The sequence below is a fragment of the Panthera leo genome, chromosome F2 (genome assembly GCF_018350215.1).
Source record: "Panthera leo isolate Ple1 chromosome F2, P.leo_Ple1_pat1.1, whole genome shotgun sequence".
NCBI lineage: Eukaryota > Metazoa > Chordata > Mammalia > Carnivora > Felidae > Panthera > Panthera leo.
Genome location: NC_056695.1, coordinates 66,128,607 through 66,151,337, shown reverse-complemented (window position 1 = coordinate 66,151,337; position 22,731 = coordinate 66,128,607). Strand labels below are relative to the sequence as shown.

The following is a 22,731-nucleotide window of genomic DNA, read 5'->3' as shown; positions in this document are numbered from 1 at the left end:
GCTGGAAGGAAGAAGCGCCAGAATCCACCCAAGGGAGCGGCGCAGGGAGTGGGGGAAGAAGCAGATGAGCAAGGAAAGGGGGATCAGATTTTTGCAGAGGGAGTGACTTTTTGCTTGGCTGAAGAACGGCAAGGAAGAGGTCCCTGTCACAAGGTGCTTGACGGTGGGAAAAACATGCGAGCCTGGAGAACAGCCCGTCTAAAGGCCAGGAGGTGGAAAGGGCTTGTTTGGGATTCCCCCCCGACCCCCACCTCCGGCGCTGGCACAACCTGAGGTCCTGCCAGGCCTCCGCCATCAGTCACCCACTACCAGCCAGGCCTAGGGTGGGGGTGGGGGGGCTGAGTCTGCGACCCTGGTGGGCAGGTGACACTGACCACCCCTTCCTCCGGACTCAATCAGAACACAGCCGGTCGCATCCAAGAGGTGCCAAGTGGGGACCCGGCGCCTGCCCAGGTTCTGCAAGAGCGTGGGCCTCGTGGAGGCAGGGAGGAAGCACTTGTGTGTCTCAGTACAGGGACTCGCTCGGAAAAGTCTTTGAGAACTGGTGACACACGTATTTGAAAGATGGAGACACTTTTTTTAGTGGAATATTTGTACCTCCTCCCCCTGCCCCGCCCAACTCCTGCGATCTACTATCCGTAAGTACGTTTGGGTGATGATGTGGGGTCACCTGTGTAGGGGCCTAGCCTGGTTCCCCGCACGCAGTCGTGGCGCAGTGTCCCCAGCAAGATCGAGTGGCCGCACCCCCAGACCATCCCCGCGTCCGCTCCCCTTTCCCTGCCCCTGTGCCCCGGCCAAGGGCCCGAAGAAGTTCTAGAACCAAACGGACCGCCCCGCCTCCCTTATCCCGCCTTCCGGCGCGAGGCAAACCGAAGCCCGGCTGGGTGAGGGCGGAGAGGGTTGGGCAAAGCTCCCCCTCGCGGCTATCGGGCTCGGCCAAGACTGGGTGCCCCGTGCAAACACGCCCCCCACCCCAGGCCTTCCTCCCCTCCCCCTCCCCCACCTCTCCTCCTTCTTTTCTCCCTCCTTTCCCTTGTCTTCACCTGTCGCCCCCCCCCCCCCTTTCCTCTTTCCCTTCTCCTTCTTCCCCCTTTCCCCTCCCTCCTCCTCCTTCCTTCTCCTCCTCCTCCTCCTTCCTAGTTCCTGCAGTTTGGGTCTCTTTTAGGTTTGTTGATTTATAATTTTAAATAGGCAATAGATTAACACACTTCAAGTATTTTATTTTCAACTATTCAAAGGTATACAGTGAAAAGCCTTCACCCCAGAAGAACATCAGACAAGTCCCCTGAGGAACCATCTATAAAGTATCTGACCAGTCCTCAAAACTGTCAAGGCCACCAAAAACAAGGCAAGACTGAGAAACTGCCACAGCCAGGAGGAGCCTAAGGAGACATGACCATTAAATGTGATGTGGGAGCCTGCATGGGATCCTGGAACAGAAAAAGGACATTTGGGGAAAAGTAAGGAAATCCGAGGCAAGATGGACTTCAGGCAATAATATATCAATGCTGGTTCATTAACTGTAACCAAAGTACCACACTAACGTAAGATGTTGGTAATAGGGGAAACTGGGGGCGGGCTTTATGGGAACTCTGCTATCTAATTTCTCCATAAATCTAAAACTGTTAAAAAGTAACAGTTTACTTAAAAAAAAAAAAGTCTTTATCCTATCCTTGCCTCTAACCATCATTTCCACCCACTCCCAATACATAAAAATCATTGATCTTAGTTTTCTGTGTATCCGTTCAGAGATGTAGGGTGCAAATACTAGCAAATATGAATATTCTTACCCCCACTTCATACTGTAACGACGGCACACCCCACACCCAGTTCTGCCCTTGCTTTCTTCACCTGTTTCATATCAGGCATAGAGCGTTCTGTGTTCTTGTTTTCAGCCTGGAAAGACCCTCATTCCTGTGGCCACTTCCCTGTTCATGGACTTGGGCTCTGCGATGTCTTGCAGTCCTAACACGGCTTGAGGACAAAACCGAGGGCATAACCCTGGCAAACAGTGGGTGAGTTTATCTGTTGGCCTGCGGGACCCAGGAGCGACTCAGTTTGTAACAGTGGTAGACAGGGACCCCACAAGGGTTCCTATGAGGGTGTGTGTTGGGGGTTTCCCTCTCCAGCCACTCTGCCCCCGGCTCCGCGCTCCTGCACCCGCGGGTTGGGGGGCGGGAGGGTAGGGGGATGTGCAGCGACCTCACCTTGAGCACCGCCCCTGTGTTGGATCCCCCCACTCCCAGGGAGCGTGGGTGGTAGAGCTGCCCCGAGGATTGGGTAGTCGTGGGGCTCCCACCCGCAACAGTGAGTGTGGGGAACTCCCCTGGGACTGGGTGGAACCCCTCCGCGAGTCCTGGGTTCAGACTGCCTGCACCACCCGCGACTCCCCCTAAAGAGACTCGATGCCCTTAAGAGCCCACCCCTGTCCCCCGGCCTCATCTGCCCTGGAGCTCGCTCGCAGTCTTTCCCCATGTGGGTCTCGCTGACCTCCCGCACTCCAGGGGTCTCTCTCCAAAATACAGAGATCTGCCACCCACCCCACCCCCAACAAAAGAGACTCTCTTTCCCCCAACTCTCAGGAGTTCTGGTGCCTGGTCTGAAGACGAAAGTATTTTCTCCACCTCCTCACACCCACCTTGCCATTCGCGCCCCTAACATCCCACCGTATCTCCCAAATTCTGGGGGATTAAAAAAAAAAAACTCCTCCCGCAACATTTTATAATGACAAGTTTCAGAAAAATAGAAAACCTTGAAAGACTTGTAGAGTGTCAGTACGCCCACCACCTAGATCTACATTAACATCCCTCTGCTCCAGCAGACTTCGAATCTCTACCTCGCTGTCCTTGAAGTTGGCCCGCCAGCGAACTGCCCGAGTTTTTGAAGCACTTCAAACTTCCAACCGTCAGTGCATGCCCCCAAAGCCCTTCTGCACGCCGGTCGTTGGCTGGAGTTCATTCTTAATTTACGTTTCTTAAGGTAAAATTCACATACAGCGAAATATACAGATTTTAAGTGTGCCGTAATGGTAAGTGTGCCAGATGGTACATGGAAAAGTATTTACTAGTTTAATAGTTATGTATTTATTTTAAAGTGTATTAAAAAAAAACAGTCGCTTTCCATGTATGATAGGGACATAGTTTCCTTTAACAATGAATGTAGTATGTAAAGGGTTAGGGGGAGGGGAGGGCAAAGGAAGAGAGGGGACATCCAAGAAGCTGAGGCTGTGGCGAGGTGTCGTTTCCTGAGCTGCTGTCGCTTCTAAGAGTGGCGCAGCCGGCGAGCTCCGGGCCGCGGTGCAATCCTGGGGCGCCGGGAGGGGCTGGGCAGGCTGGATCGGGGATCTGCGGGGGGCCGGAAAGGTGTGCATGTGTGCTTGCCTGTAAGTGTGTTTTCAAATCGTTATGCATCTGCGCTTCCACTCCCAAGTTTGAGGCTGGGAGTCCCTATGAACGCAGCACTCAGCACAGGGCCGGGAATACAGTAGGTGCCCAATAAGTGTTTCACTTGATCACAAGTGTGCACTTTGTAAGCACTATACAAAAGTAAGGTAGTACAGCAGCAGGAAGAATCCCACTCCTCCGTGTCCTCACTACTCAGCGCAGTGGGGTCAAGCAAGCCAGAGTGTTTGTTGATTGACAAACAGCGGAGCAGGCGGAGGAAAACTCCGCGCCGGTGGTTGGTTGCCAAGGACGCGGGTCTGGCGCCAGCGTCGGCTGTGGGGTCTCGCAACCCATTGCAGACAGAAATAAAGCCACAGCTTTCTGGGCATGCGCGCCCGGTCCCCGCACTAGCCTCATTATTCTACGGCTGCAAACAGCCTGTAGGTGCCTCGTTAGCGCAGTAGGTAGCGCGTCAGTCTCATAATCTGAAGGTCGTGAGTTCGATCCTCACACGGGGCACAATACTTTTGTTCTCTTCCCGTCTCCACTCCTGCCAGCACGAAGGGTTTTATTTGCTTGTCTGAGGACAGAAAGACCCCCGCCCCCCCCCCCCCCCCCCCCCCGACGTCCGCTCTTTTGCTCTTTTCCGCAAAGAGGTCTCCAGTGTGTCGTTAGGCTCGGTCTTGCCTCCCCGAAGTACCGGCGCAGGGACGCTGCGTTTAGCGCAAAGCCTCCCTTCTCTGTTCGGGTCCGGGACCGAGGACGGGAAGGCGGAGGCACGATGACCCGGGGCACACTAGTAGACTGGTCCGCGCCGGGTGGGCCGAGACCTCGTAAGCCCTCGAGAAAGAACCGCGCCCCTCCGCCCCCCGCGCGCGGCGGCGCGGGGGGGGGGGGGGGGGGGGGGGCCCGGAGGCAGCGTCCCTGCCGTGCCACTCTCCCCCGTCCTCCTGTCCTGGCCCCGGAGCACCCGCAGTCGCCGGCGGGGCGCACGGTCTGGGGTTCGGCGGCACCGGTGCTCGGGGTCCAGCAGTGCGCTGCGGGCGCCGCGGGCGCAAGGCTCGCTCGGGGAGGTGCCGGAACAGGTGGTCCCGGGAGGGGGCTGGTCCTTTTCGCTCGACAGCAGGGAAAGGTGGGCCTGCGAGCTGGCCAGGCTGCGCGGGGCACCGAGCACCGCCGTGCAGTGTGGGCTGCGGAGCTGGGAGGGGGCAGCGCCCGAGAGGGGAGGGAGAGGGGTCTTAGGGAGTTGGTGCCGGTGGCCGCTGGGGCGGCGTAGCGGGACGGGGCCGTGTTGCAACTGCGTCCGAAACACGTGCTACAATTGCAGCCGTCACCAGCTAAGTTTCTGATCGTGCCGCACAGGTCAAATAGCCACTTAGATGGAGATGTGATAGCTGGTATCTCCCCTTCACCTTTCAAGTTTTTGACGGCGGCACTAACCTCTGCAATTTCTCCTATCAGGGATGCGATAATACTTTTGGTTTACTATCCTGAGAGGAAGCACCTTCCAGGGGCTTTCACTTAGCTCTTTTTACCGTAAGGACCCTTGGTCAGCGAGTCGTAGTGCCACTGCGGAGATTCTGCCATTTGTAGAATGTGTTTATTCCGAGTATGCATTCAGGTACTCAGAAAAGAACCACAGTTGGCTTCATGGCCCTACTGCCTCCGCTGGGATTCAAGACTTGTCCCAAGACCCTATCACCTGCCACCATTAGCTCTAACTTTGGTGGACACAGGAATTGGTGTCAGTTTAGAGCCAATGTCTAGGGACCCCTGAAAGGGCTGGGTGCTTTCTTTTCCCTACTACCAATCCTTCAAGTAAATGGCAACAGGCCCCTTTGGAAAAGCTTGGGGGATTATTTATAGCATAATATGTGGCCCTCACTCCTGCAGGACCCTTCCTCAAGGGGACCTGCCCCACCCCCCTTCAGTCAGATGGCTTTGGATCTGGAAATGAGTGTAGGTCTGGAAAGGGTGACAGGCATGGGTCTCCACTGTGACGGCTCAAGTCAGGTTTTCGGACACCAGATCTGAAGTTTCCCTGTTACATATATCAAGCAAGCAACATTTTAGTAGGCTGGCAACTATTTCATTCTTTTTTTTGGTTTTTGTTTTTAGTGTTTGAGAAAGAGACAGAGTGTGAGTGGGGGGGAGGGATGGAATGTGAGTGGGGGAGGAACAGAGAGAGAGGGAGACACAGAATCCAAAGCAGGCTCCAGGCCCGTCAGCACAGAGCCTCTGAGCTGTCAGCACAGAGCCCGATGCGGGCCTCCAACTCATGAACCTGGAGATCATGACCTGAGCCGAAGTCAGGCGTTTAACTTACTGAGCCACCTAGGTGCCCCAATGTTTATTTATTTTTGAGAGAAAGAGAGAGAGAGAGAATGAAGGGGAAGGGGCAGACAGAGAGGGAGACACAGAATCCAAAGCAGGCTCCAGGCTCTGAGCTGTCAGCACAGAGCCCGATGCAGGCTCGAACTCACGAACTGAGAGATCATGACCAGAGCTGAAGTCGGGGGGCTTCCCGACTGAGCCACCCAGGTGCCCCGCAACTATTTCCTTCTTAGGGACAAGGGAATCCATTACCAAGAGCCCAAATCCGCTACTACTGCAGCTTCTGTGCTGCCCACTGCTCTAAATGGTTGTCTCTGGTAGCTGAATGCCGCCACTTAGCCTCTGCTACTACGGAATCCCGTCACGTCACCTGCACTGAAATCAGGGGGCATATCAACAATGGCATCTCTCACCCTCCCCCATCACCCACAGAATGCCACCCCAGAGCTTTTCAAGTTCACAGATACTCCCTTCACTCGGTGCCTTAACGAAGGGAGCGTCTTTGGGGCTGAGCATGTGGTTGGGCAGTGAGCCAGAAGTTCGTATGTAATAAATCCACTCCTACATTCCTGCCTCCCTGAGCTTTTGGATTCTGCCATCCACATCATGCCAGGCAAACTCTGGCATCTTAATTTGATTTAAAAAAGGCAAACATTGAGTCCACTTTGCTGTCAACCAATGAAGTGTGAGAACCACTTTTAATTGATGGGAATGCCAGTTACCAGTTTATTCTCAGCTCCAGCGTCACCCTTCCTTACCTGCCCTGCAATAACCCCCTGGACTCCAGCCCTCCTACATGTGCAGGACAGCAAGCTGTCGCCAGGGGGTGCTGGAGGAAGTGGCAGGAGGAATGGGCCTCCTCTTAGTTCCCAGGTGCTGTGCTGCTTATTCTTGCCCCGCTTCTCATAACCAGTGAGAGTGTGTGGGAATGGCCGGGGTACTCCGCCGCAGCCGTGTGCCCTGAATGCACAATCTCCCAGTGACTCCAGGGCCTCGGCCCGATGACCACTTTGCCACAATCCTCCCAACACGGAGAGGGCCTGTTCCAGGTCTGGAGCCAGAAAGCGGCCCCTGACCCGCTCTCGGCACTTGCCTTCCAGCCTCGGTTTGCTGTGTCCCAGAGGGTGGTTTCCCGTGGCCCTCTCAACATGCACAGTGCAGGACGGGGCCCCCCCCCCCCCCCCCCCCCCCCCCCCCCCCCCCCCCGCCGACAACACTCCAGGGAGTAAGAGGAGCCTCCTTTCCGAGTTAGTCCTTCATTTACTCTCCCTCGGTCCTGGGTACCCTTTACATCTATACGTCTTTAAGTTAGCTACTCACTTATAGTTTAATAACTCATTGTATCTTAAAGTTTTCCTGTTAAGATCAGCATGCCGTGGGTCTCCTAACTGGGTCCAGATAGTAACCCCAGAAGCTGTGCCGGATGCACTCCTACTAATAAATCAACCTGCTCGCAGTCTTTGTAGCGGCTCTTGCTGCTGTGACGGTCGGGGGCGGTGGTGACTGTGCAAGGGCCTTTTGCAAATGCTCAAGTCTTGCTCAACATCAGCGAGCTCATACTAGACAAGAACCATATGAATGTAATAAACGTTAAACGGGTTAATTTATTTAACACCACTGAATTCATACTGCAGAGAAGTGCTTAAGTGTAGCCTATGTGGAGAATTTAGCTGAAGCCCCGAATTTATCCAACACTGAACCATTTACACCAGAGAGAAACCTTATGAATGTAATAAATATGAAAAGGCTTTTAGAAACTGCTCTGCTTTCACAAATTCAAGGATTCAAGGGAGTACCAGAGAGAAGATACCAGGAGTGGGAAGAATTTTTGCTAAGCTCAACCTTTATTCAATTCCCAGAGAATTTACATTATAAAGAATCTGGGGGTAAGTTGAAGCTATGCCAAGAAGCAGAAAGGGATAATCAGAAATGTGTTTATGTATTTTATGAAGTGTGATAGCCTTTGAAATGCCAACCAAGCACATATGACTGGAGAGTCAAGCAAATATCTGAAATCTGCTAAGGCAGTGACGTTAGCAAGAGTATTACTGGGAGAACTGTAGATTCAGAGAAAATTAAGAATGTGATAAGAACTTCATTTGGGTGTTAGTATGCATAACTCACTTTCACTGGATAAAGGGAAGCTTTTTTTAAATGAAATACTGTAATACTATAAAAGAGATGTGGGTAGTTGCAAAACCAGTCTGAGTAGGTTTAAGTTTTCACAGAAGGGGACCTGAAGTAGAGGTAAAAATGGGCCTTATACAGCTGATTCTGGCTGGCAGGATCAGGAATATTTAAAAATTTATTTCTTAATGTTTATTTTTGAGAGAGAGAGAGAGAGACAGAGAGACAGCACAAACAGGGGAGGGGTAGAGAGAGGGAGACACAGAATCTGCAGCAGGCTCCAGGCTCTGGGCTTGTCAGCACAGGGCCTGATGAGGGGCTCAAACTCAAAACTGTGAGATCATGATCTGAGCCAAAGTCGGACGCTTAATGACTGAGCCACCCAGGCGCCCCAGGATTGGGAATATTTTAGAATTTGAATGCTTTTCAGTGACCAAGCAATTTCTAGTTCACCAAAGTTCCCATCATTATACATTTTATATTCTGTGACTTCCCTGTTGCCAAACACATACCAGCCTGGCCCTTGAAGGCACGTTTGTGACGACCTGCAAATGAACAGAAAAGTAGACTGAAGAAAGTGCTCTTGGGAAACCAATGCCTTGCCTCAGGACTTTGCCTATTAGCCAAGAGAGCATTTTGCTTACTGAAGTATTTGGTTTACTATAAGATTAGGCTTTATGACCACAGAAACAAGAATTACTATTACGTATAACATGCTTACTATACGTCAAGCACAATACCAGAACTTTACATTATCTTAATCCTCACCTCAAGTCCCTGAGCTATTTCTATCTTTCCTTTTATTTTTTTTAAGATTTTAAGTAATCTCTACATCCAACATGGGGCTTGAATTCACAACCCCAAGATTAAGAGTCACATGCTCTACCAACTGAGCAGGGCAGGTGCCCCTTTACCTTCCTTTTATAAAGGGGTTCACGGGGGCACCTGGCTGGCTCAGTCGGTTAAGCATTTGATTTTGGCTCAAGTTATGATCCCAAGGTTGTGGGATTGAGCCTTGGGATTCTCGTTCCCTCTCCCTCTGCCCCTCCCAACTTGCGCACGCACATGCACTCAGAATAAACTTTAAAAAAAAGAAAAAGAAATGGTTCAGGGAAGGTTCCAGAAGTAATCTGCCCTAGATGATGAAGTTGTGAGGAGCCCTGTTATGGAGCTCAGGGCCCAAGTGAGAGAGCAGCCAGTGCTGTCCGGAGAAGGAGAGACGGAGACCCCAGGGTGGGCTCACCAGCCAAGAGGAGACCCCGCCGCCGGGGGACAGCACGCTGTGGTGCACACTGTCGGTGCCCTAAATTTCCTGCTGCCTTCCCCCTCAGTTCTGGTCGGACAGTTGTTGAGATGGTTTCCTGTTCTTTACTTTTCTGTTTATCTTTAAAATAAACTCTCATCAACTAAAGTTAGAGGTTTATGCTGGTCCTTGTGACCTGAAAGATCCTAATACGAGCTTTAATAGCTTCACAAATTTTATTATGAAAAGTACAAGAAGACATTTACAAGCCCAAAAGCATCAGAATGAAATAGTCCACATAATTTTTATACATACATTTTTCTATACAAAAAGTTGATTTCTGTAGGGATATAAAATAAATAATGTAAAAATCAGTGCCACTGATTGCCAAGTAGGTTTCTCTCTCTCCACCTCAAGGTGACCAGCTTCCTACGTGGCCAAAAGATGAGGTGTTCGGCATCTGTTACGAGCCTGGGCCGTGAGCCTCTGGCGAAGATTTCTCACTCTCTCCATAAGATCCTGTTCCATGGTGTCCCATTGTACTCTTCTTCGATTTAAAGAAACTTGAAAACAAAATTTTAAGATAACAATAGTTTAATGTTCTGATATTAGCAACGATACAGCATGGATTTTAAAGGTAAACGTTGCAAAAAATCAGTAATGAAATGATATTTGAAGAACCAAATTTCTTTAACAAAAAGCTTAATGTGTTGTTCCCTATACTGTTTCATTTACAAGCCAAGTATTTATTTGTTGAATTGAATGAATGTTATCAGAGAAAGAGAACTCATCTACTTTTGGTTATTTACCATTTGTTTTTTATTTGGGGGAGATAGACAATCTTTATTAAAAATAATTTTTTTAATTTTTTAAATTTTTAATTATTTAATATATTTTAATTATTTAATAATATAAATAATTTTATTTTTGAGAGAGACAGAGAGAGAGTGGGGGAGGGACAGCGAGAGGGAGACACAGAATCCCAAGCAGGTTCCAGGCTCTGGGCCGTCAGCACAGAGCCCGACGCGGGGCTTAAACCTGAGCCGAAGTTGGATGCTTAACCGACCGAACCACCCAGGCACCTCGTCAATCTTTTAAATTAGGAACAAATCTTGTCCCAGAGAGGATGAGTGAGTTCTTTGCAACAGTAAGTTTCCTATGATGCTTAATGGTATTGAAACAAAGCATTCTGAGTTGCCAAAATTAATATTTAGAAATGTATACCAAGACTACTTTCCCAATGACTAAATACAAATAAATCAAATGGTTTTAATAGTGGCCAACACAGGGAGAGTCAAATTAAAATATTACAGTGTGTCTAACCAAGTGTAACAGCCATTTCATACTGAGTTGGGGGCGGGGGGGGGGGGGGGGTGGCTAGTAAACACTGGAATCTGAAGAAAAAAAAAAGCCCCTTAAAAATACACTTCTCTCAGGGCACCTGGGTGGCACGGTGGGTTAAGTGTCTGACTTCGGCTCAGGTCATGATCCCATGGTTCATGGGTTTGAGTCCCACATGGGCTCTGCGCTGACAGTGTGGAGCCTGCTTGGGATTCTCTCTCTCCCTCTCTCTCTGACCCTCCCCGACATGCATGCTCTCGCTCTCAAAATAAATAAACTTAAAAAAAAAAAATCCACTTCTCTTAAATGTAGTTACATATTCAGTCAGCTCCAATTCCAGAAAACTATATTTTCCTCCAAAGGAATACAATGTTTATGGTCTTATTTTGCTGCTAAAGAACCTAAACTAACCAAATGTCTTGAACTTGATTTTCTAATTTAGAATTATCTAACTAAAAATTTAAGTTCTGACATGTCAGCATAGAGAACAGTTGAGAATCTCGTGTACTTTCATTTGACTGATGCATGGTTTTTGGTTTAATTCATATTCTGACACAGAATTTACAGATACATGTAAAGTATGAGTTAACAAAGATATACAGTACTAGAGTCTCATGACTTGTTATTTATTAGGTATATTTCTTATAAAGCTTCTTTGTCTTTAGAGGGCACTGTATAAAAATCTGTTCTTTTTTTTTAATGTTTATTTTTGAGAGACACAGAGCGTGAGTGAGGGAAGGGCAGAGAGAGAGGGAGACACAGAATCCAAAGCAGGCTCCAGGCTCTGAACTGTCAGCACAGAGCCCAACACAGGGCTCGAACTCACAGACTGCGAGATCGTGACCTGAACCGAAGTCGGACGCCCAACCGACTGAACCACTCAGGTGCCCCTAAAAATCTGTTCTTCTAAAAGAACTCAAAAGATCTTGTTAAATTCTGCTTCTTCTATATGACAGTTTTATTGAAAAAGTCGGTGGAAATCAAAGTCTAACAGGGTTTCTTGTTCCTTCCCCCATTTTAAAAAGAAATCAAATACTTTATTGGGAAAACTGTCAGCTCCTTTATGAGTTAATGACCATATTTCTGACCCACCCTGTCCCTTCCAAAAATAAAAACTTCAGTGGATCAAGTGGAGGGATCAAAGGTTGGCTAATCAGGGCGCCTGGGTGACTCTTGACTTCCACTCAGGTCATGATCTCACAGTTCAGGAGTTTGAGCCCCATATCGGGATCTGTGCTGACGGTGCAGAGCCTGCTTGGGATGCTCTCTCCCTTTCTCTCTGCCCCTCCCCAGCTCATGTGATCTCTCTCTCTCTCTCAAATAATAAAACTTTAAACAAATAAGTGAATGAATGATAAATGATAGAAGAAGTATTTATTGCTTATCAACTTACTGTGTGTTGAGGAATCCACTTCAGAACTGTCCTTTAATTGTGAGGTTCTAGGCACATAGCCTGAGGCAGCCTGTCCACTTTGGCATCTGGGCACTGTCACAGCAGTGAGGAGATAGAGAAGACATGTGGGAGCGAGTAGGAAGCCTTTCGTAACTGCAAACCGTCCCTAGGAAATTACAACTGCCAAGGATGAAAGCCCCTAATGTTTCTATCGAGAGGAGCGCCATCACCATTCTGGAGGCAGGGTAAGTGCAGTGAAGAGCTGAAGTTCTGGTGACGTATTTTATTTATTTATTTTTAATTGATTTATTCTTGAGAGAGGGAGAGAGCACTTAAGCAGGAGAGGGGCAGAGACAGAGGAAGAGAGAGAGAGAGAATCTCACTGGCAGGGCAGCTAGGCGCCGCTAAAGGTGTTTTTAAAATATGTCCCCAAGGGGCCCCTGGGTGGCTCAGTCTGTTAAGCGTCCGACGCTTGATTTCAGCTCCAGTCACGATCTCGCGGGTTGTGGGCTCGAGCCCCTGTTGGGCTCTGCTTGCACAGGGCCTGCTTGGGATTCTCCCTCTGCCCCTCCCCCACTCTCTCAAAATAAATACATTTAAAAAAAAAGACACCTTTAGCTAAAACAAAAAGCCAACAAAGAATTCAAAAGTAGCGACGTTAGGACAGAAATCCCAAACATTTCTTGGAAAAGATCATGAACTGTGATGAGCAAGCCCTCCCCGAGGACTACGGGGAGCCCACCTCTGGCGGCTTCCTGCACGCGGGGCCTAATCTCAGCAGCAGAGAGCAAATGAGAAGCTGCGAGAGGCAGGCGCCCCTGAGACCTTCCGGAGCAGCTGGCACAGCAGTGTTCCAGAACCGACCTGGGGCCTCCCCTGGTCTGAATCACTCTCATCTCAAAAGTTATATTTGCCCCTCAGCTGTGTCTTCTCTGTTCTCCAACTCCTACAGCCTTTCATCCAGTAAGACACCAAGGTCTTTGATTTTTCATCCTCACAAGAGTCATGACTGTTCCTTCCTTTCTACTCCCATTACTAGGGTCCAAGCCTCCAGGAGTCAGGCCCACTGGAGTTACACTGACTCATTAAGATGCCTGCCTTTTACCTGGTCTCAAGGGCTTTAGCTAATGGTTCAATGAGTCATTAAGACTATTTGGGGCTAATTATCAAATGACTAATTTGAACTGGTGTGGGGAAATGGAATGTAAGCCTCATCTTCAAAATATCTGAAGGGCTGTCATGTGGCAGAGGTAATAGATATAATCTGCATTTGCTCCAAAGAACAGTTTCTAATGAGAGAATTTACTAAAACACACACACACACACACACACACACACACACACACACAAAACCCTATTCAACTTTACAGAAGGAAGACATAGCTTTTAAATAAAATACTGGCAGAAATAGAATCAGGTAGTGAGCTCACCAGCTCCGTAATATTCTGGCATAAGCTAGATACGCACTATTCGCTACTGTAGTGTCGCAGAGAGGATTCACACGGCAGGCCCTGGTTCTCCAGATCCTTCCAAGTCTGACACCCCACTGTGCCTTGTCTCGCATCCATCCTCTAAAACCCATCGTGCCCGTGGCTGTTTGCGTCCCCTTCACAAAGGGCCACGGTGTAAACACGAGGTACCTGTTCCAGTGCCGAATGGTCCCCTCTGCCTACAGCCATGTTTCACACACTGCTGAGCAGACTCGCCTATGAAATTGTACAACAAAAATCCAGCTTTCTAGCTTCTATCCCAATTCTCCCTAATTCAATCACTGTAGGTGAGGTCCTGAGTATGTATTTTTTTAATCTGTAATTTACCAAAAAAAAAAAAAGAAAAAAAAAGCTAATTGTAACAAATTTGAACGCATAAAGTAAAAAGCCAAAAAGTTCCTTTCATGTACTTTTTGTACCACAATTTATTATTTTTCTTCACTTAATGTAATATATTTTAAAGCCCCAAAGGTGATTCATATTAGTTTAAATCAGTATTTATGTACTGAATTTGTATTATGAGTATCACAAAATCCAAAAGGAATAAAAGGTACGTACTACAGTTCCTTCCTTTTCGTAACCCTGCGCACCAAGTTCCTTCCCCAGGAGGTAAGCCCTACACTAGTGTTTCCAGGTCATTCTGCTGTGTAGCCAGGTTGGCAAACAGGATGTGGCCCGATTCCTGAGCCTGGCACTGATGGTCCCTGTCTTCTTCAGTGGTCTCGATAACTACTCTGCTCCAGCTGGTCTAACTTCTGTCACCACCACGGGCAACTTTCTCCCATGGATTAATTGCATCCAACATGTTCTATCATGTATGAGTGGAGTTCATGGAGGCTTTGGTTGGTGAATCCACAACAATTATAAGGGAAAACACTCTGTGTGTGTGTGCGCACACACAGGGAAGAATCTTCCTGGGAAGATTCTCAGAGGGGCCTACGGACCGTACATGGTTTTGCCATAGACAATGGTGTACCGCCATGCTAGAGCCGTAACAAAATGGAACATCACCCGGTCTCTACGTTCTCATTTTACAAATGAGCAAAGTGAAGACCAGTCAACATTTCGGAACAAATCCAAATGAAGAAACACAAGTGGCTAAATAAACTGCCCCGAGGTCTACAGCTTAGTGACTCCGGCCAAGTTTCACGGACCATAAAGCTGGGACTAGGACCCAGTGCGCCTGCCGCCTGGGCCGGGGTCTTGCGCCACACGGTGAAACCCTCCCTCTGAGTGTGTTCCTGTGGCACCAGGCCTGTCCTCTTTTTAAAGGCCCAGTAATTTAAAACCTGGTCAAACGGCCCCACCTGTTACCACCTGGGAACAGCACTTACTAACGTCTTTTTTTAAAATAACGGTTCACTGACATATAATCCACATACCAGAAAATTGATCCTGGTGAAGTGTACGATTCAGCGTTCTCAGTATATTCCCAGAGTTGTACAACCATCACCACTGATCTAGAACATTTTCATCATCCCAACTCCTCGCAGCCATTTGTGGTCACCCTCCCGATCCCCCTGAAACCACCAGTCGAGTTTCTGCCTCTATGGATCTGCCTGTTCTAAACATTTCACATGAATAAAATCATAGGATATGTGTACTTTCGTGTCTGGCTCCTTAAACTTAGCATAAGGTTTTTAAGATTCACCCACATTTTTATTGCTATGGAAGTTTCCATCGTATGGATATACTATATTCTGTCGGCTGATTCCTGGTCTGATGGATATCCAGGTTGTTTATACTTTTTGGCTATTATGAATAATGATGCTATGCACATTCACGTACAGGTTTTTGTGTGGACGTGTTTCCGAATCTCCCGGGCACATGCCTACGAATGGAACCGCCGGATCACAAAGCTACCCTACACTTACCCCTCCGAGAAGCTGCCAGACTGTCTCCCACAGTACACCACGTTACATCCCCTCTAGCACTGTTCCAATTGTTCTCTGACCCTCGTCAGCACGTGTTATTATTGTCTAATTACGGTCATGCTAGTGGGTGTGAAATAGTATCTCACTGTGTTTTTGTATTTAAAAAATGTTTTCCTCATGTGGTTTTGGTTTGTATTTCCCTGATGACTAATGAAGTTAAACAGCTTTTCATGTGTGTATTGTAGTCATGTGTATCTTCTTTGGAGAACTGTAAATTCGTATCTTTTGCCCATTTAAAACTCTGGACTAAAAAAAAAATAAAAATAAAAAAATACAACTCTGGACTAATACTGTTTTACAGGACATGACTATTCAGCTACAATGTAAGTTTATGGACCTGGGATTTTAGGGGTAGCAAGGGCCATTCACATTGTCCAGAAGGTTCTGTTTTCTAGAAAATAATAAGAATTTCCTCCCCCACTGCTAATAAAGATTTGACACTAAGCAAAAATTTGAAATAAATGACCCGTCACTGGCACACTCTTATCTGGTTCCTACTGCATACTCCTCTATTCTAGGCCCTGAGTGACAAACCAATGCTGAGCACCTCCAATCAAAATGCCATTTTCCTAATTACAGCTGATTATCTTCCAGTGTTAAGATCAAATGACTGATTTCATTTATACACCCTGATTAAGAAAATGACAAATCCTTACACATTTGCCTTTTGAAAAATGGATGATTCTTAACCAAATGGTCTCTCGTTGGTGAAATTTAGGAAAGTTCCAAAAAAGTTAGGTAGCATGGTGGGAAGAGCCCATGGAGGCAGAGGGGCTAATATGCAAGACTACTGATTTCTGATGAGGGAAGGGGAAGAAGCTTTTTGTAGTTTCTTCCTTTTTTGCACTTCTAAATCCATAGCTTCTCTAAAAGCCACATGAATTGTCTCTTCCTGGAGGAGGGGTGAGTGTGAGAGGGTTAGTGACAGGTCGCGGCTCCACTGGTTACTGTCTTCTGTAGGCCAGTTGTAAATATTTTTTTTTTAATTTTTTTTTAACGTTTATTCATATTTTGAGAGACAGAGCATGAGTGGAGGAGGGGCAGAGAGAGGGGGAGACAGAATCCGAAGAAGGCTCCAGCCTCTGAACTGACAGCACAGAGCCCGACGCGGGGCTCAAACTCACAGACTGTGAGATCATGACCTGAGATGAAGTCAGACGCTTAACCAACTGAGCCACCTAGCCCTGTAAATATTTACTTTGTGCAACGAGTGACACTCTTCTCTCCCTGCTTCTTCATGGGCTGGGGTGCTATCTGGGACCTAAATCTAAAGTATGACAGCTGGGGTGCCTGGGTGGCTCAGTCAGTTGAGCATCCAACTCTTGATTTTGGCTCAGGTCATGATCTCATGGTTGTGGGATGGAGTCCCGCATTGGGCTGTGCTCACAGCACGAGCCTACTTTACATTCTCTCTCTCCCCCTGCCCCCCTCCGCCCCATGCTCATTCGCATTCTCTCTCAAATACACACACACAAAAAAGTACGAGGGCTAATGAGGAGTTTTAAAAGTAGGCATAATTAGATGATGATGCACCTGACCTACATTTCTACTTTTCAAATTTGTGAATTTTAAAAGTTACGCACATAGTGACATTATTCATAAAAGCCAAGAAGTGGACACCATCTAAATGGATAAATGAAATGTGGAGTACCTACACAATGCAATACAGGCCCTAAAAAGGAATGAAATCCTAATGCATGCTGCAACATGGCTGAACCTTAAAACATTAGGCGAAGGGAAAGAAGTCAGACACAAAAGACCATAGATCATTGGACTCCATTTATAGGAAGCTTCCTAAGTAGACAAATCTATGGTGGAACAGGAAGTTTATTAGTGGGAGCTAGGGGCTGGGCGGGGAGTGAGGGGAAATGGGCAGTGAATGCAAATGGGTACAGGGCTTACTTGAGGGCACCAAAAATATATATATATTTTAATGTTTATTATCATTGAGAGAGAGAGAAAGAGAGTGAGCGCACAAGTGGGGTGGGGCAGAGGGAGGGAAAACAGAATCTGAAGCAGGCCCCAGGCTCTGAGCTGTCAGCACAGAGCCCGATGTGAGGTTTGAACTCAGGAGCTGTGAGATGTGAGATCATGACCTGAGCCGAAGTCGAACGCTCAACTGACAACCGACTGAGCCACCCAGGCGCCCCTACGTTAGAATTCTAAGTACAGTAGTTTAGGTTTTCAGTTGATGCCACTGCAAGCCTGTAAGCCCAAACCTAACGTTTGGTTATAACAAGTTTCCTTGTGCTACTTTACTACACTGTTGTTCTGAGGACCGGCTATTGGCAAAGCACAATTTCTACCAAAATAAACTAGAAATAGCACTTTGGGAACAAATCATATCCTGATAGATGAAGGGGAAACCAAGGACCATGAAACCATGGAATAAAACAGAATTCTACAGGACGGTTGAGAGATTTTTCTTGACTGGAGCTGGGTTTTTTTGTTTGTTTGCTTGTTTTGTTTGTTTTAATAAGCCCCAGCAACCCCAAAAATGATGACTAGTGATCACCGTTTAGTTGAGCAATCATTTGAATGAAGTGCCAAAATACAGCTCAGGGATTTGCTCACGACAGCAAACAGCCTACCTGTGATGGATGAATGTGTACTATCATGAAGAGAAAGGCACTCATGGACACGCACCTGTATTATACGGATGTTCAGCATGTTCTAAAGCATCATCTAGCTCTTTCTCCAGAAACCACTTTCGAGATGCATCTGAGAGAGCCGAAGCTTTCTTTTCTGACTTCAGATGAAAGTCTTTTTCTTTAGCTTCTTCCCACTGTACGCAAATAAATGAAAGAAAACAAAAATCACCTAAAAATCGGGGTAATGTCAGTTCCTACAGTGGAATAACTCCCTTCCGTCTCCTCTACTCCACTTCCTTTGGGATTCCCATGGTGCGTGGGATCTGTTTGGTTTTGGGGTAATTTGGGTGCCAGTCTCGGTCCAAGGCTGCTGAGGAAACTTGAAGGCGCAGGCACGTGTGACGTACCACTCAGTACCTCCAAGGGCCACAGAGCACACACACAGGCGCCCACTGTCTTTGCAATAACAAGTCATTTCAACACATTTCACATGTCAAACCTTGCAGGATGTAGTTTTTAGAATTAATGATAATTTTGTTATTTAATTTGCATGCTATCGCTTAATAGTAAGATCTGCAAAGTTCAGAGAATGAATTCTTTGCCCAGCTCTGCCGTGGAAGTCAAGGAATTTCTATTAACCCCTACCTTTCCTCTTCCTACAGTGAGAAAACAATTATCTTAAGATTAGCTCAAGGGTAACTAAAAATAACACATTTAAGATATTCTACAACTCCTAAAGTTCATCAATGTTCTATGCTGTAGCTTTTATATGCAAACATATAGTTTTTTAAATTTAAACCCAGTTAGTTAACATATAGTATAATTTTTGTTATAGAAATGCTAACGCATTAAATATGTGTGAAACGACACAATTTTAAGGAATCATTAGGGGCCGAGAAATCCAGGCCTTTCCCATTACTGATAAGGAGGCCGAGTTTTAGTGATTTCCCAAGGCCTCTCAGTAATCAGGCTAGCTTTAGAAGCCAGGACACCAGATACAAAGGAGGAGAGCCCTTACGGTGATCCCGAGTCTACCCTCAAACACACTGTTTCACCCAAACTACAGCAGCACCTAATAGTGTGCAGTCCAGCGCTAAGGTCAGCAATCCTCGAAGATGGGGGCTTCCACCGTAACGTTCCTGAGAACAGCCTCAGTGGGCATCATTCCCGCCCCTCCCTGTCCTTGACTGAAAGTGTTCTCACACCGGGCCACGTTACACGGGGTAGGAGGAAAATGAATAGGAACGGTCACTTGAAGGAAATACATTACGAAAAGCTTTCAGAATAGACCTCACGACAGAGCAGCATGAAGAGGAGTGAGCTACAGCCAGCTCTCCGGTTCCTGACCTCTCCCTAGCTCCGCAGTGTCCTCGGGGAAGTCCGCTCTGTCTGCGATAACATCGACAGAGCACGGGTGGCAGAGCTACTGGGGGGATCCACCAAAGGATTCGTCTGTGTGACATGCTCTTCGTTGCCTCGTTGAAATCCATTCTCTGACTCTTCTTGAGGAGTAGAATTCTAATTTTATTTCGGATGATAATGCTCCCTGCTAAAAATACTACATTTCCTAACATCCTCTGCAGACAAACGTGGCTAGAATGTGATGTGGGACTTCTAGAAAGGAGTTACAGAGTTGTCTCAGCCGGGAGTGGGCCCTTTTCTACTTCTGCCCTACTTTCTTCCTGCTGTCTGGAATGTATATGTGATGGCTGGAAAACAGCAGTCATCTTGGGTGGTAAGCTGTCCTCAAGAACGAAAGCCATGCACCAAGAAATAGCGCAGAAAGACTGAAGGAGGCACTTTCCCTAATGACCTTGGAGCCAGGAAACCAGCCCTGGGTTTCCTACCCCCGGACTTCTTTCACATGAAAAAGAAAAACACTTACATCTTGCTCATTGTCACTACTATTTCAGGTTTTGTTAGTAGTAGCTACATATAATTCCTAACCGTTTAAAGCTGTCTACATTGTAAGAATCAAAAATTAGGTAAAATTAAATAGTAATATTATCCAATCAGCCAGAACAAACCCAATCCAGGAAGCTGAGAACTTGAGAGGCACTAATGTCATTGAGAAAGATGCCTAGTCATTTTTAGGTATCGTATTAGATTTCTTCTCTGTGTATACCTATTAAAATTAGATTCGCTTTTCCAAGAGGAATTATCTGGTTTGATGCGTCTGTTGTTTGATTATATTTCAAAATTTATACGATGAATAACAAAAAAATCTGTAACCCCATTCTTACCTTTTTAGCTCCCTCCCCCACCATTGCATTCAATACTTCTGTTTCTTTCCTTCTGTTTTCCCGAAGGAGTTTGGCCACTTCCTGGTAACATGCGTTCCGCTGTAGATCATCACATCTTTGTTTATGTAAAGCTTGAATTCGCCAGTCGGCATTTAGACATGCTTGTTCAGCTTCTGCCAAATTTTCTTCAATTAACTAAGAAATATTTGTAAATTTCAGAAACAAGGTCAGACTATATATAAAATATGGTATATCTGTTCAATGTAACCAAGTTTCTAGGGTAGCTGTTTGTAACCTAACGGTGTTTACTTTCACTTTTTATTTTATTTTTTTTTACATTTATTTATTTTTGAGAGACCGAGTGAGACAGAGTACAAGCAGGGGAGGGGCAGAGAAAGAAGGAGACACAGAATCTGAAGCAGGCTCCAGGCTCCGAGCAAGCGTTCAGTACAGAGCCCGATGTGGGGCTCGAACCCACGAACTGTGAGATCATGACCTCCGCTGAAGTCGGTCACTTCACCGACTGAGCCACCCAACCCAGGCGCCCCAACCTAATGGTATTTAAAACAAACTGGCGTCCAGGACCCAGCACAAACCAATTACATCAGCTTCTGGGGTGGCTAGATGTTGGAACTTTTACAAAGGTGATTCTAATACATAGCCAAGACTGAGAATTTCTAGGCTCAGGAATGGGTAGGACTAAACAATTTCCATATTTCAACCCGTGAAAAGGAGTCAGAAGAGCCCATTCTTACAGACTGAACAAAAGCCTATACGGAAAAATCAATGGTGGGCTATGCTGATGGGATCAGCTAAGGGATGGTTGTTGAACAGAAGACAGGGAAGTCTTACATTGTTGCTGGCTTTTGGACCAGGGCCAGGCCTGGCCACAGACCTACTCAGCATTTTGTTGACTGGACAATACAGAAAGTTCTTTCTTGAAGTTCTCAAATTCTATTTCAATTCACTTGAGCCAGCATTTCTGAAAGGGTACTCCACAGAAATTGTACAAAATAAGTTTGGAAAATTTTCTTAAAGCCTCACAATGTACCATATCCTCAAACTTGGCATGAAAAATCCTAACTTCTTTTTTTAAAGTTTATTTATTCAGAGAGAGAGAGAGAGAGAGAGAGAAAGAGAGAGAGAGAGAGAGAGAGAGAAAGAGAGAGAGAGAGAGAGAGAAAGAGAGAGAGAGAAAGAGAGAGAGAGAGAGAGAAAGAGAGAGAGAGAGAGAGAAAGAGAGAGAGAGAGAGAGAAAGAGAGAGAGAGAGAGAGAAAGAGAGAGAGAGAAAGAGCAAGGGAGAAACCAAGAGGGAGAGAGAGAATCCCAAGCAGGCTCAGCACTGTCAACACGGATGGAGCCCAATGTGGGACTTATTCCCACGAACCGTGAGATCATGACCTGAGAAAACAAGAGTCAGATGCTAAACTGATCGAGCCACCCAGGTGCCCTGAAAAATCCTAACTTTAAACAGCACTTCCAATACTTAGTTGCCACCTATTTTACTGAATAATAGTTATTAATATTCTACAGAATATACTTTGGAAACCCTGGCTTATATACCAGGCAAAGTCCTGATGTTTTGCAACTAATCTGCTCAGGGATAATTTCTGAGACATAACACAGTAGGTTAGTATTTATGAAGTTATTATTTCCCTTGTATCTTCTAGATCTTAAAATTCTCAAAATATAAAAGATACTTGTATATGTCTGGCAGTGAAGTAAGTAGCCTATAAATAAAATAATGTGAGATTCTAAGAGCTGTGATAACTGAAGCAAAGAAATGAATTAACTCCTTTGCAGAGTTCAATTTTGAATTTTCTCCTTTGAGAGGATGACAGATGGGGGAGGCAGGGCAGGGAAAAATAAACACAGAAAAGGATGACAGATGGAAACTTCCCCCTCTCTATGTGCACTAAGTTTACCATATTTTTACCTTCTGAGTTTTTTGGTTCTGAGTTTGACCTGCTTCTATCAGTTTATGGAACATGTGTTCTTCAAGATCCACTTTTCGTCTATAGGTATCTGCATCTTCTCTCATTTCTTTTGCAACAGCTTCCTGATTTCTAATAAGATTCTGTTAAAAAAAAATTTGTAAAAAAAAAAAAAAGAGAAAACACAAATCTATATAATAATGCTAGAACACAAAATGACTCCCCCCCCCCCCCCCCAGAATACTAGCACACAAATAAGAACTGTGGTCACCTAATTTTCAAAGTAGAAAGGAAACAGCAGTGACATCAGTGAAAATAAAAGTAGGGACCTCTGAAAATACTCTCATCCAAAAAAGCACTGAGAACACTTGCAAAACCAACTCTTTCAGAACTCTGGAAATTAACCAAAGGCTTGAAGCAATTTGAGGATCATTTACTCATAAAAATGGCTCCATCTTGGTAAGAACAGAAAGCATTAGGGCATTTTTAACTTGCCTCATCCCTAGTCCCACCCTACCCTTAAGCTCTGCATTAGCCTTTAAGACCAGCAACCTGGCAGCCAAAGGAGCGGGCAGAATGGAGGTGGGACTCCTACAAACTCCCACTGTCCAGTAACGGTCCCCATTGACCGATACGGTGGTTCTGGAAGAACGTACTCCCAAAGCTGTCTTTATTTGTCATGACTCAGAACTCACTACCTTGAACCGCCTTTTCCCT

General features: G+C 46.4%; 1 protein-coding gene, 1 long non-coding RNA gene and 1 other non-coding gene across 10 annotated transcripts in view; 2 read left to right on the top strand and 1 right to left on the bottom strand.

The window, feature by feature from the left end:
• The first annotated feature begins 1,080 nt into the window (after positions 1-1,080).
• On the top strand, positions 1,081-15,668 carry LOC122210762. Of its 5 annotated transcripts, none has more exons than XR_006198231.1 (6): positions 1,081-1,544; positions 1,896-2,015; positions 2,822-2,979; positions 9,505-9,724; positions 11,992-12,066; positions 15,102-15,668. It is a non-coding gene; the product is annotated as an uncharacterized LOC122210762 (long non-coding RNA). The 5 variants fall into 5 exon arrangements; XR_006198229.1 differs by having other exon boundaries at positions 11,873-12,066; XR_006198233.1 differs by lacking the exon at positions 15,102-15,668 and adding an exon at positions 14,029-14,965.
• Positions 3,830-3,902, top strand: TRNAM-CAU. Its single transcript has one exon. It is a non-coding gene; the product is annotated as a tRNA-Met (tRNA).
• TBC1D31 (TBC1 domain family member 31) overlaps positions 9,517-22,731 on the bottom strand; it is a 73,505-nt gene continuing 60,290 nt past the window's right edge. For 3 of the 4 annotated variants that reach the window (XM_042923637.1, XM_042923638.1, XM_042923640.1), the window contains 5 exons: positions 22,017-22,157; positions 20,080-20,274; positions 17,892-18,030; positions 11,822-11,914; positions 9,517-9,650 (listed from right to left, as the gene is read on the bottom strand). In XM_042923637.1, coding sequence (XP_042779571.1) covers positions 9,517-9,650; positions 11,822-11,914; positions 17,892-18,030; positions 20,080-20,274; positions 22,017-22,157 — 702 coding nt within the window. The remainder of the gene's footprint in view (positions 9,651-11,821; positions 11,915-17,891; positions 18,031-20,079; positions 20,275-22,016; positions 22,158-22,731) is intronic. The other variant, XM_042923639.1, reaches the window with a different exon arrangement.